The 12145-nt window shown below is 44.7% G+C and overlaps 2 protein-coding genes across 2 annotated transcripts in view; one reads left to right on the forward strand and one right to left on the reverse strand.

The window, feature by feature from the left end:
- The window catches only part of LOC139568372 (poly(A)-specific ribonuclease PARN-like), a 32737-nt gene extending 29676 nt beyond the window's left edge, over positions 1 to 3061 (forward strand). The window contains exon 26 of the mRNA XM_071390154.1: positions 860 to 3061. Within this exon, the coding sequence (XP_071246255.1) occupies positions 860 to 906 (47 nt within the window). The 3' untranslated portion in view covers positions 907 to 3061. The remainder of the gene's footprint in view (positions 1 to 859) is intronic.
- A 1660-nt stretch (positions 3062 to 4721) lies between these two features.
- LOC139568368 (zinc finger protein 585A-like) lies at positions 4722 to 12145 on the reverse strand. Its single transcript, XM_071390145.1, has 3 exons — positions 12042 to 12145; positions 10628 to 11491; positions 4722 to 10204 (listed from the first exon to the last, which is right to left on the reverse strand). The coding sequence occupies exons 2-3, from the start codon at positions 11225 to 11227 to the stop codon at positions 7538 to 7540; spliced, it is 3267 nt and encodes a 1088-aa protein (XP_071246246.1). The 5' UTR covers positions 11228 to 11491; positions 12042 to 12145; the 3' UTR covers positions 4722 to 7537.

The following is a 12145-nucleotide window of genomic DNA, read 5'->3' on the forward strand; positions in this document are numbered from 1 at the left end:
GGCGGGGGGGCAGAGTAACTAGAGGCGGGGGCAGAGTAACTAGAGGCTGGGGGCAGAGTAACTAGAGGCTGCCTCTCCATGCCTCTTGGTCCCCCTCAGGTTCTCTGACAGGCTATTCCAGAGGCTGGGGGCAGAATAACTAAAGGCTGGGGGCAGAGTAACTAAAGGCTGCCTCTCCATGCCTCGTGGTCCTTGGCTTTGGGAGAGTTAAAAGGCCAGAGGACCTGAGGGACCTACTGGGTACAATCACATAGACATGTCTGACATGTATTGAGGTGCACAATCATGGATTTGATTTAAAAACCAATAGAAGAATCTTAACATGAATTGTAAAACTCTCAGCCAGTCCAGAGACGTTAAAACCGGTGTGATGTCCGTCTGGTCTTGGTCAGTACCCGCGCTGCAGCGTTCTGTATGTTTTACAGTTGACCGATGGCTTTCTTGGGTAGTAGACCAGACAGGAGAGCATTACAGTAGTCAAGCCTGCTGGTAATAAGAGGTTGAGTCTCTCTGTATCAATGTTCCTTTTATTGCTGGTGAATTTAAAATGTACGTCCAGATTCTCTCTGTTTCTGCTCCAGTCATAGGAACCTCGGGCCTTGATTCAGCTGCAGGAAGTTGAACCATCCAAGTATGTAAATCACTAATAGTGTAGTTTATCTGTGGAGCTAACATCCTCTGGTGCCAGACCCTGATAGTTGGAGCCTAAGAGCTTAAACTTGGCTGTGCGTTTGCTCTCTGCTTCTGTGTATTGGAACAGTTGCCCGTAGCAACGTCACCAGTACAACAAAACACCAGTGGTGTACCTCAGGTTGACTGACTGGGACTGTCTCTGTGTCTCATCTTTCCCTCCCTCTAGGTGCAGAGACGACGTCTTCTCTGTTCGACGTTCCTGAGGTCTGGTAGCGATGGAACCGAGCCCCTGGCTCCTTACCACCTTGGTTCCTACCTCCTACCCCTGGCCACTTGACTCCTACCCCCTAGGACCGGGTTTGGAACTAGGCCTGAAGTTTCAACCAGCTGCACTAATCTGACTGGCTGAGAGAAACGTCTTAAAGCCATAATTCATGACAGGAGTCCTCAGCATGTGGCAAAGCAGGATATTCCTTTAGGAAAGAAAAAAACAGTCCTAAATTGGCTCCCTATTCTCTATATAGTGCACTACTTTTAACCACGGTCAATAGCGCTCTGGTTCAAAGTAGTGCACTACTTTTAACCACGGTCAATAGCGCTCTGGTTCAAAGTAGTGCACTATGGATTGAATTAGGGTGCCATTTGGGACATAATCAATATTTTTTTCCCCCACTTGTCTTTTTATTTTGCTCGTTGTTTTTTCAATTCTGATGTATTGATTGATAAATCCCCTGTATCGTGATGGATTAGGTAGTTACCACTCTGCATGTTGTGGTGCTACGGACACCTGTTCAATACAGAGGGAGAACTCATCACCCAGGCGTAGTTCTAATCACCTCACCCATCAGGGTCTGAAATGGCAGTCTGATGTCTGGTCCACTACTCTTAACCAGGGTCTGTAGCGCTCTGGTCAAAACTAGTGCTCTAATATAGGGGATGGGGGGGGCATTTGATACACAGCCAGGGTCTATAGCGCTCTGGTCAAAACTAGTGCTCTATATAGGGGATGGGGGGGCATTTGGTACACAGCCAGGGTCTGTAGCGCTCTGGTCAAAACTAGTGCTCTAATATAGGGGATGGGGGGGCATTTGGTACACAGCCAGGGTCTGTAGCGCTCTGGTCAAAACTAGTGCTCTAATATAGGGGATGGGGGGGCATTTGGTACACAGCCAGGGTCTATAGCGCTCTGGTCAAAACGAGTGCTCTAATATAGGGGATGGGGGGGGCATTTGGTACACAGCCAGGGTCTGTAGCGCTCTGGTCAAAACTAGTGCTCTAATATAGGGGATGGGGGGGCATTTGGTACACAGCCAGGGTCTATAGCGCTCTGGTCAAAACTAGTGCTCTAATATAGGGGATGGGGGGCATTTGGTACACAGCCAGGGTCTGTAGCGCTCTGGTCAAAACTAGTGCTCTATATAGGGGATGGGGGGGGAATTTGTTACACAGCCAGGGTCTATAGCGCTCTGGTCAAAACTAGTGCTCTAATATAGGGGATGGGGGGGCCATTTGGTACACAGCCAGGGTCTGTGTTCCATGAGGATCGACGTTACAGAATATTCATCTAGAAAAAAAACACTATCTAGATTTGATGCGCTTCTTTGTTCTATAGAAGAGGGAATCGCGTCGTTCATCTGGTGTGTGTTTTCTACGTCGTATCGTCCTGAACACCAGGCCAGGCTAGTTGTTCCACGACCACCGAGTTACTGTCACCGAGTCTGAAATCTTTCCCCCTCACCGTGTCTGTTACCGGTGTCAAACCGGTTTAGTTTTAACCGTAAAAAATGTTGCCTCCGTGTCCCGTTCATAGTGAACCATTAAGTGTCTCTTAAACCCCCCCCCCCCCAAATGCCACTTGACTGATTCTAGTGTAATACTGTCCCGGTGCTGTTATAATATTTTAAATCTAGTTTAATTAACTTCCTTTTTTTTTTTATATATATATGTGTGTATAAAGTTAAAGCCCCTCTCTAATTTTATAGATCCTGCTAGAACCTTCTCCAAGGGTGTGTATCCTAAGTTAAAGCCCCTCCCCTCTAATTTTATAGATCCTGCTAGAACCTTCTCCAAGGGTGTGTATCCTAAATGGTTCCCTGTATAGTGCAGTGTACTACAAAGGGAATAGGGAGCCATTTTGTGAATACAACCAAGAGACGTGGTTGGTCTTTTCCCTACAACAGTCTAGTGGCATTATTACTTTTGTATGGAAGACATTTTTTGTGGCGTTTTTTTTAAATGTCTCTATTTTTTGCTGTCTTTACTTTCCCCTCGTTGTAACTCCTCTCCCCCCCCCTGCAACTGTGTCAAATATTGTATCAATGCAAAATGTGTCGACGTTACGAATACGTATGTGCGGTTTTTTGTATGAAAAATGTTAAAACGAATATTTCCTTATGAACAGGAACAATTAAAGAACGTTTCTTAGTAATTCACTGTGTTCCTTTTTTCATCTGTTTAGTACTGTTCTGTATCCACGGCAACGTTACGTCTCAGCCGTCGGTGTGGGATCTATTTAGTACTGTTCTGTATCCACGGCAACGTTACATCTCAGCCGTCAGTGTAGGATCTATTTAGTACTGTTCTGTATCCACGGCAACGTTACATCTCAGCCGTCGGTGTAGGATCTATTTAGTACTGTTCTGTATCCACGGCAACGTTATGTCTCAGCCATCGGTGTAGGATCTATTTAGTACTGTTCTGTATCCACGGCAACGTTACATCTCGGCCGTCGGTGTAGGATCTATTTAGTACTGTTCTGTATCCACGGCAACGTTACATCTCAGCCGTCGGTGTGGGATCTATTTAGTACTGTTCTGTATCCACGGCAACGTTACATCTCAGCCGTCGGTGTGGGATCTATTTAGTACTGTTCTGTATCCACGGCAACGTTACATCAGCCGTCGGTGTGGGATCTATTTAGTATTGTTCTGTATCCACGGCAACGTTATGTCTCAGCCGTCGGTGTGGGATCTATTTAGTACTGTTCTGTATCCACGGCAACGTTACATCTCGGCCGTCGGTGTGGGATCTATTTAGTATTCTGTATCCACGGCAACGTTACATCTCAGCCGTCGGTGTAGGATCTATTTAGTACTGTTCTGTATCCACGGCAACGTTACATCTCAGCCGTCGGTGTGGGATCTATTTAGTACTGTTCTGTATCCACGGCAACGTTACATCTCGGCCGTCGGTGTGCGTGTTTTCTTATAGTTCAGTATTGTTTCAACACTAACCTGTATAGACGTAGATCCACATCACCTGCGTCTTGACAAATATAATCAAACCTGAAGGTGCCACGTGTTTTTATTAGGAAATGAGCTCCAATCAGTTTATCCTTCAATTTCTACAAGTGGAAGAAGTTTTTCTAAATGTCTGTCAGTTGCCTGTGAAGTGCCAACCCTGGTCGTGGATATGATGGCGCAGGCCACATCACAATTTAAATGTTTCTTACGTCCCTGCCAACGAAGGCACCCAACTGACCGGCAGTAAAGGCTAGAAAGCCAGTATCAATGCTATCTGGACAGTGTTACTCAGAATGACATGTAATTATCTAACTGCACCTCAGATTCATTACACTTCATGTCCATATTGATAATCTCTGGCTCTGCTGTAAAACTCTCCACTGGCCAGACAGTCAAATAACCTTCATGTCCATATTGATAATCTCTAGCTCTGCTGTAAAACTCTCCACTGACCAGTCCAATAACCTTCATGTCCATATTGATAACCTCTGCTGTAAAACTCTTCACTGACCAGTGAAATAACCTTCATGTCCATATTGATAATCTCTGCTGTAAAACTCTCCACTGACCAGACAGTCAAATAACCTTCATGTCCATATTGATAATCTCTGCTGTAAAACTCTCCACTGACCAGTCAAATAACCTTCATGTCCATATTGATAACCTCTGCTGTAAAACTCTTCACTGACCAGTGAAATAACCTTCATGTCCATATTGATAATCTCTGCTGTAAAACTCTCCACTGACCAGACAGTCAAATAACCTTCATGTCCATATTGATAATCTCTGCTGTAAAACTCTCCACTGACCAGACAGTCAAATAACTGAAGACGAGAACATCAGAACTCAGTTCAAACACGTTTACTGTCACGGTTTCCATGGTGTTTTTACATAGACTCAAACAGCCTTTGAAACGCACAACATTCTTCAATATCATCTGCCAAAGTATATACTCAGGCCTCGATTCAATGAGATCATTAACCGGCATAGCAGATGTTTTGGGGGCGTCTGAGGGGGGAACTGTTGGAACTGTCGACTGCACATGGCAAGAATACACTCAAGATTTAAAAATCATTCAACTGGCTGTAGATTACATCACACATTCCAGTGTTCCAACTTCTAAACAAGGCTGCATGGGACTTCTGTGACTGTGCAATACCGATCGCAATGTCCGCTTTAGGTATAATGCCAGGAGCCGCTTGTGGATTTGACGGTTCTAACGCAGTTCCACCTCCGACACCACTAAAGTGGATCTGATCGAATAGAGCCATTAAAAATGTCAAACTAATTACTTGCTGTACACAACTGTGAAACACGTCAATATACTCTAAGTTCATTGAGTCTCTTAGGTATGTGTGTGGTGGAGGGGGGCGCTTGTTTCTGATTGTCTTGTTTCCTGGTAACTAAAGAGTTGTGGAAATGTTATCTTGAAGGATAAAGAACAGTCAATGAATGAATCAATTTTTAAATCCAATGGTTGTTTAGGACAAAGAACAGTCAATGAATGAATCAATTTTTAAATCCAATGGTTGTTTAGGACAAAGAACAGTCAATGAATTAATCAATTTTTAAATCCAATGGTTGTTTAGGACAAAGAACAGTCAATGAATTAATCAATTTTTAAATCCAATGGTTGTTAGGACAAAGAACAGTCAATGAATGAATCCATTTTAAATCCAATGGTTGTTAGCTGTGTAAAATGCTATGGGCAGCTTTCTGTTGCCATGTCTGTGTATGAATTTGAGGTTGTTTTCCCCCCTTCCCATCCCTTAGCTTGTTTATACCGAAGATGGACTGGTGATCTGGTCGTCTTGGTGTTTCCAGACTCCAGATGATCTCGATGTTCTTGGTGTTTCCAGACTCCAGATGATCTCATTGTTCTTGGTGTTTCCAGACTCCAGATGATCTCATTGTTCTTGGTGTTTCCAGACTCCAGATGATCTCATTGTTCTTGGTGTTTCCAGACTCCAGATGATCTCATTGCTCTTGGTGTTTCCAGACTCCAGATGATCTCATTGTTCTTGGTGTTTCCAGACTCCCGACCAGATGATCTCATTGCTCTTGGTGTTTCCAGACTCCAGATGATCTCATTGTTCTTGGTGTTTCCAGACTCCAGATGATCTCATTGTTCTTGGTGTTTCCAGACTCCAGATGATCTCATTGCTCTTGGTGTTTCCAGACTCCAGATGATCTCATTGTTCTTGGTGTTTCCAGACTCCAGATGATCTCATTGCTCTTGGTGTTTCCAGACTCCAGATGATCTCATTGCTCTTGGTGTTTCCAGACTCCAGACCAGATGATCTCATTGCTCTTGGTGTTTCCAGACTCCAGATGATCTCATTGCTCTTGGTGTTTCCAGACTCCCGACCAGATGATCTCATTGTTCTTGGTGTTTCCAGACTCCCGACCAGATGATCTCATTGCTCTTGGTGTTTCCAGACTCCAGACCAGATGATCTCATTGCTCTTGGTGTTTCCAGACTCCAGATGATCTCATTGCTCTTGGTGTTTCCAGACTCCAGATGATCTCATTGCTCTTGGTGTTTCCAGACTCCAGATGATCTCATTGTTCTTGGTGTTTCCAGACTCCCGACCAGATGATCTCATTGCTCTTGGTGTTTCCAGACTCCAGATGATCTCATTGTTCTTGGTGTTTCCAGACTCCAGATGATCTCATTGTTCTTGGTGTTTCCAGACTCCAGATGATCTCATTGCTCTTGGTGTTTCCAGACTCCAGATGATCTCATTGTTTTTGGTGTTTCCAGACTCCCGACCAGATGATCTCATTGTTCTTGGTGTTTCCAGACTCCAGACCAGATGATCTCATTGTTCTTGGTGTTTCCAGACTCCCGACCAGATGATCTCATTGCTCTTGGTGTTTCCAGACTCCAGACCAGATGATCTCATTGCTCTTGGTGTTTCCAGACTCCAGATAATCTCATTGTTCTTGGTGTTTCCAGACTCCCGACCAGATGATCTCAAGCTCTTGGTGTAATTCTTCTTCTTCAATAATAGATATTATGTTATATAATTGGGCAAAATCTCAAGTCTCAATACAACATGCAACGAAACAAAATGTCTCCTAATTAAAGCAGAATTGGCATACTGAAGGTTGACATAGTGTGAAGAAGGGGAAAAAGCCTGGAGAACTGCTGGCCAAAACAACACAATCATATCTGCCCTGTTTAAATGAGGTCCTGGTCTCATCTGACTGGGGGGTCAATACTGAGGTCCTGTCTGAGTCTTTATAAAGAGGTCTTGGTCTTTCATGTCTTGGTCTGAGTCTTTATAAAGAGGTCCTGTCTTGGTCTGAGTCTTTATAAAGAGGTCCTGTCTTGGTCTGAGTCTTTATAAAGAGGTCTGAGTCTGTTCTGGTCTGAGTCTTTATAAAGAGGTCTTGGTCTTTCATGTCTTGGTCTGAGTCTTTATAAAGAGGTCCTGTCTTGGTCTGAGTCTTTATAAAGAGGTCCTGTCTTGGTCTGAGTCTTTATAAAGAGGTCTGAGTCTGTTCTGGTCTGAGTCTTTATAAAGAGGTCTGAGTCTGTCCTGGTCTGAGTCTTTATAAAGAGGTATGAGTCTTTATAAAGAGGTCCTGTCTGAGTCTTGGTCTGAGTCTTTATAAAGAGGTCTTGGTCTGTCCTGTCTTTGAGTCTTGGTCTGTCTTTATAAAGAGGTCCAGTCTTGGTCTTGCTCAGAGTCTGAGTCAGTATTAGAGTGTTGCGGGTCTTGACTCCATCGCTGCAGTATACCGGACCAATAGGGGGCGCTGTCTCTCCGGTGTGTCTTCTGGTGTTTCGTAAGAGCTCTTTTCTCAGAGAAACACTTGCCACAGTCAGGGCATTGGTACGGCTTTGCTCGAGGGCTCCGGTCTTGACTCAATCTCTGTTTTTTACCAGGCAAAGAGAAAGCAGAGTTGTGTGCCCCTGACCCGTGTGTGTCGCGCTGGTGTTTCTTCATGGCTTTCTTTTCAGTGAAACGCTTCCCGCAGTCGAGGCATGGGTACGGTTTCTCTCCGGTGTGCGTTAGTATGTGTGTTTTCAGCGTATTTGACTGAGAGAAACTCTTGTCGCAGTAAGTGCAGTGGTACGGTTTCTCACCTGAGTGTATTAGGCGGTGCCGTATTAAAGATGCACCATGCGAGAACTTCATATCGCAGACGGAGCATTGGAAAGGTTTATCTCCCGTGTGCACCGTCTGGTGACGTTTCATGTAAGACTTCTCAGTGAAGCGTTTGTCGCAATGGGAGCATTGGTAAGGCTTCTCGCCTGTGTGCTTTCGCTCGTGGATTACCAATCTATGCTTTGAATTGAATTCCTGGCCGCAAGTAAGGCACAGGAACGGATTCTTCTCTCTTACTTGCTCGTTTGTTTTTTGATGCTTGGTTCTCTGATGATTTGACAAGGCCTGAAACACCCTGAAGGTCTTCCCGCAGTCAGGGCAGAGATGCTGTTTCTCCTCGTGGGTCACCACATGTTTCTTCAGCGCTCCAGATTCCATGAAACCTTTTCCACAGACAGAACAGACGTGCGGCTTCGCTAATTGCTCTCCGTGCTGCGTTTTCTGATGTCTTCTCAAAGCTGAGTGGAAGCCGAAGCTCTTGCCGCAGTCGGCGCAGAGGTGAGGTTTCTCTCCAGTGTGGGTCCGCAGGTGAGTCTCTAACCCTGCCTTAGAAGCCAGCCTCTTCCCACAGTGAGGGCATGGCTCAGAGACCTGTGTTTTGCCTACCTTCTCTCCTTTATGTCTTCTAACATGTGTTCTAAGATTCGAAGAGTCGTTAAATTGCTTCCCGCAAAGGGGGCAAATGAAGGGTTTCTCCCCAGTGTGCATACGAAGGTGCCTTTGATAACTACTTGAGTGAGAGAAGCGTTTGTGGCATTGGGAGCAGCGAAATGGTTTCTCTCCGGTATGCGTTCTCTGGTGGCTTGTCAGCCTTTCCTTTGTTGGGAAATGGCGCTTGCATTCAGGGCATTGGAATTGGTCTCTGTTTAAACGGTGCAATTTGGAATGATTTGTTAAGGTAAATAAGGATGCAAAAGTCTTTCCACAATCAGAGCAGAGGTGAGGTTTCTCTTCCGAATGGATGGCTTGGTGTTTTTTTAAGTATCCAGAATCTCTAAAGCCTTTCCCACAGACAGAGCACATGTGGGGCTTCGCACTACCTGCTGCGTGAAGTGCCTGATGTCTTTTCAGAGACGACTGAAAAGAGAAACTCTTCCCACAGTCAGCACAGAGGTGAGGTTTCTCTCCAGTGTGGGTTCTTTGATGGGACCTCAAGGCTCCTGGTTGATTAAAGACTTTCCCACAGACTGAACATTCGTGCCGTTTCACTCCTCCGTGCTCTGAATGACTAAGTTTCTGATGTTTGGTCAAGGAGGGACGGAAAGCAAAGCTCTTCCCACAGTCGGGGCAGACGTGAGATTTCTCTACAGTGTGGGTCTTCAGGTGAATCTTTAGTCTTGTCTTGGTTGACAACTTCTTCCCACAGTGAGAACATGGATGAAGGACTGGCTTCTTTACTGTCTCCTCCTGTTCTGAAGAACCAACATTGTTCTCAGAAGGTTTCTCTTTGGAAAGTTCTCCGGAGTGAGTTCTTTTTATGTGTTTCTTCAAGTTTCCTGGATCATTAAAAGGCTTGCCACAACGAGGGCAAATGTATGGTTTCTCCCCAGTATGAGTTCTCAGATGCCTCTTAAGACTAGACAATTCATTGAATCCCCTCCCGCAGTCAGAGCACTGGTGAGGTTTCTCTCCTGTGTGGGTTACCAGGTGCTCCTCCAAAGCCTTCTTTGTGGGAAACTTCTCCCCACAGTGAGGACACGGTTCACGGTAGAGCCTCTCCACACCCAACTTCTCTCCTGGGTGAGCTCTCCTGATGTGTTTCTTTAAGTTTCCTGGATCATTGAAACCTTTCTTACAACGAGGGCAAACGTACGGTTTCTCTCCAGTGTGAGTTAGCAGATGTCTCCTAAGACTGGAATGTGTACTGAATGTCTTTCCGCATTCAGAGCATGTGGTTTCAGAAACATGACATTTCTCTCCAGTATGAGTTTTCAGATGCCTGGAAAGGCTGGAAAATGTACTGAATACTCCCCCACATTCAGCACATATATTTTTCTGTTTCTCTCCAGTGTGAGTTAGCAGATGTCGCTCCAGAATGTCTTTTGTGGCAAAACTCTTCCCACACTGAACACAGGAGTGGGTTTTCTTGCAGGTTTTCTGCCCCGGTGTTTTCCTGCAGTCCATCAGCTGCACAGACACCCTCTTCAGACCCAAAATGAAGGCGCTACCGGGAGAGGCACGACACAGGGTCTCCGGTGGGCGACACTTGTCCTAGAAATCACAAAAAGAGACTTTATTAATGAGGATGGGAAACCCTCTCCTACCTGTCAATGAACTTTGAAGTCTTTCAATTCCTCTCGTCCTCTCATCCTCAACCTCCTCCTCCTCAATAAAGGAGAAAGTCTAAGAGGAAGAACATCAGATATTCTCCCAAAGCCTTTTGCGGAAGTTGTTGAGGAATCAATGAAAGCATTGGGAAAAGAAATACTCACTTTCTGACTGGGAAAATAAATACTCACTTTCTAACTGGGAAAATAAATACTCACTTTCTGACCGAGGAAAATACATACAACATATTCACTTTCTGACTGGGAAAATAAATACTAAATATTCACTTTGACTGGTAAAATAAATACTAACTTTCTAACTGGGAAAATAAATATTCACTTTCTGACTGGGAAAATAAATACTCACTTTCTGCTCTGGTGTGTGCTTCTCTGGGGATAACTCCGCCTCCAGCCCATCGCAAACCATCCAATCCCTGACCTCCCTGTCCAATTCCTCATCGCAGTCTGCAGCATCACAATCATCGGACTGGCTGGGACTCATGGACTCCGCCTCCAGCCCATTGCTAGGCAACCAATCCGTGTCCCCTGCGTCACAGTCTGCAGCGTCATCATCATCAGATTGGCTGGGACTCATGGGCTCCACCTCCAACCTGTTGCTAGGTAACCCAGCCCCTCCCTCTCCATTCCATTCTTCATCGCCGTCTACAGGATCATCATCATCGGCTTTGCTGGGACTCACGGGTGCACCACTACCATCCTCCTGTATCCTCCTGATGTCCTCTTTCAGTTGGACTAACCAAGACATTCCCTGCTCCACTGATTTCATTGAATCCGTATTGTCCCACATTTCCTCCATGATTTTACGCCGCAACGAGCGGTGATCCATGCCTTTAACTTCGGATGCATCTTGGCCATAACGTTCACAAAGGGAGCGTAAATTGTCCTCAGTTAAATTCCATAAAGTCTTTTCGATTTCATCCATCAATGTTCCCTTCTTTTGACTCATATTGTCTGTTGAGTTAGAACGTTTCTTGGTAAAAACAGCAATAATAACACCTAGCTATTGAATGGAGCTGTCGCAAGTTTGAGGTGTCTCTCCTCCCGCTGGGCACAGACGTCAATTCAAGGTCTATTTCATGTTGGTTCAAAGTAATTTAATTAAAATGATGTGAAAACAACGCCGATTCAATCAGTGTGTGCCAAGTGGGCTGTGTTTATTCACAGGTCTTCTGGAACTGGAGTCTCATAACACCAGATCTTGTATGGTCACCTGTGTACATAGGAGGATATGGAGTGAAACAAAAACTGCTTCTACCATTCAATATCTACATGTATAGTCCGATTCTATTTTTGTCAAGTGTGTCAAATATATACCTTTTGTATAATGAATTTGTATTTTTACTTAATAGAACAATATCAGTGGCACATTTATTTACCGATTTAATAACATTTCAATGTTCCCATGAGGGGTTTTATTTTGAAGGATCCAACCCGGAAGCATTATTCCGCTAGCTAACAAGCTAAGAAAAGAGGAACAGAAAGTACAACAGTAACTAATTGATTATACACAGCTACAATCGATCTGCATGCAGCTACCAGTCAGCAGAAAACAATACTTGTATTGTTATATCGACTCAATTTGAGCACAGCTTCAAATGAGTTAGGAGGAGCAATTAGCTAGCTAGCTAACGTTACCAAGCTAAACAGAAGCTAAGCAGAGCAGGTAGCTAGCCTAGCTAACGGTTATGCAAACCTATCAACTAATAACAACGTTTAGAGGACCTTTATGACTGTTGGTAGATACCTAATACTTAACTTACCAGCTCGATTTAAGAAAAAATATTTCCCTGTATTTAGCAGTGTACTATTAGCTAGCTAGCTTTTCAAACGCGACCTGTTCACGTTCGAGGAGAAAAGAAACAAA

The sequence above is a fragment of the Salvelinus alpinus genome, chromosome 2, assembly GCF_045679555.1.
Source record: "Salvelinus alpinus chromosome 2, SLU_Salpinus.1, whole genome shotgun sequence".
Classification (NCBI taxonomy): Eukaryota; Metazoa; Chordata; class Actinopteri; order Salmoniformes; family Salmonidae; genus Salvelinus; species Salvelinus alpinus.

Bases quoted from the DNA above. Each gene is read 5' to 3' on its own strand.
- LOC139568368 (XM_071390145.1), bottom strand. From the start codon at position 11,227: ATGAGTCAAAAGAAGGGAACATTGATGGATGAAATCGAAAAGACTTTA. The intron at 10,205-10,627 runs GTGAGTATTTAT...TGTGATTTCTAG, and splicing joins AGCACACACCAGAGCAGAAA to GACAAGTGTCGCCCACCGGA.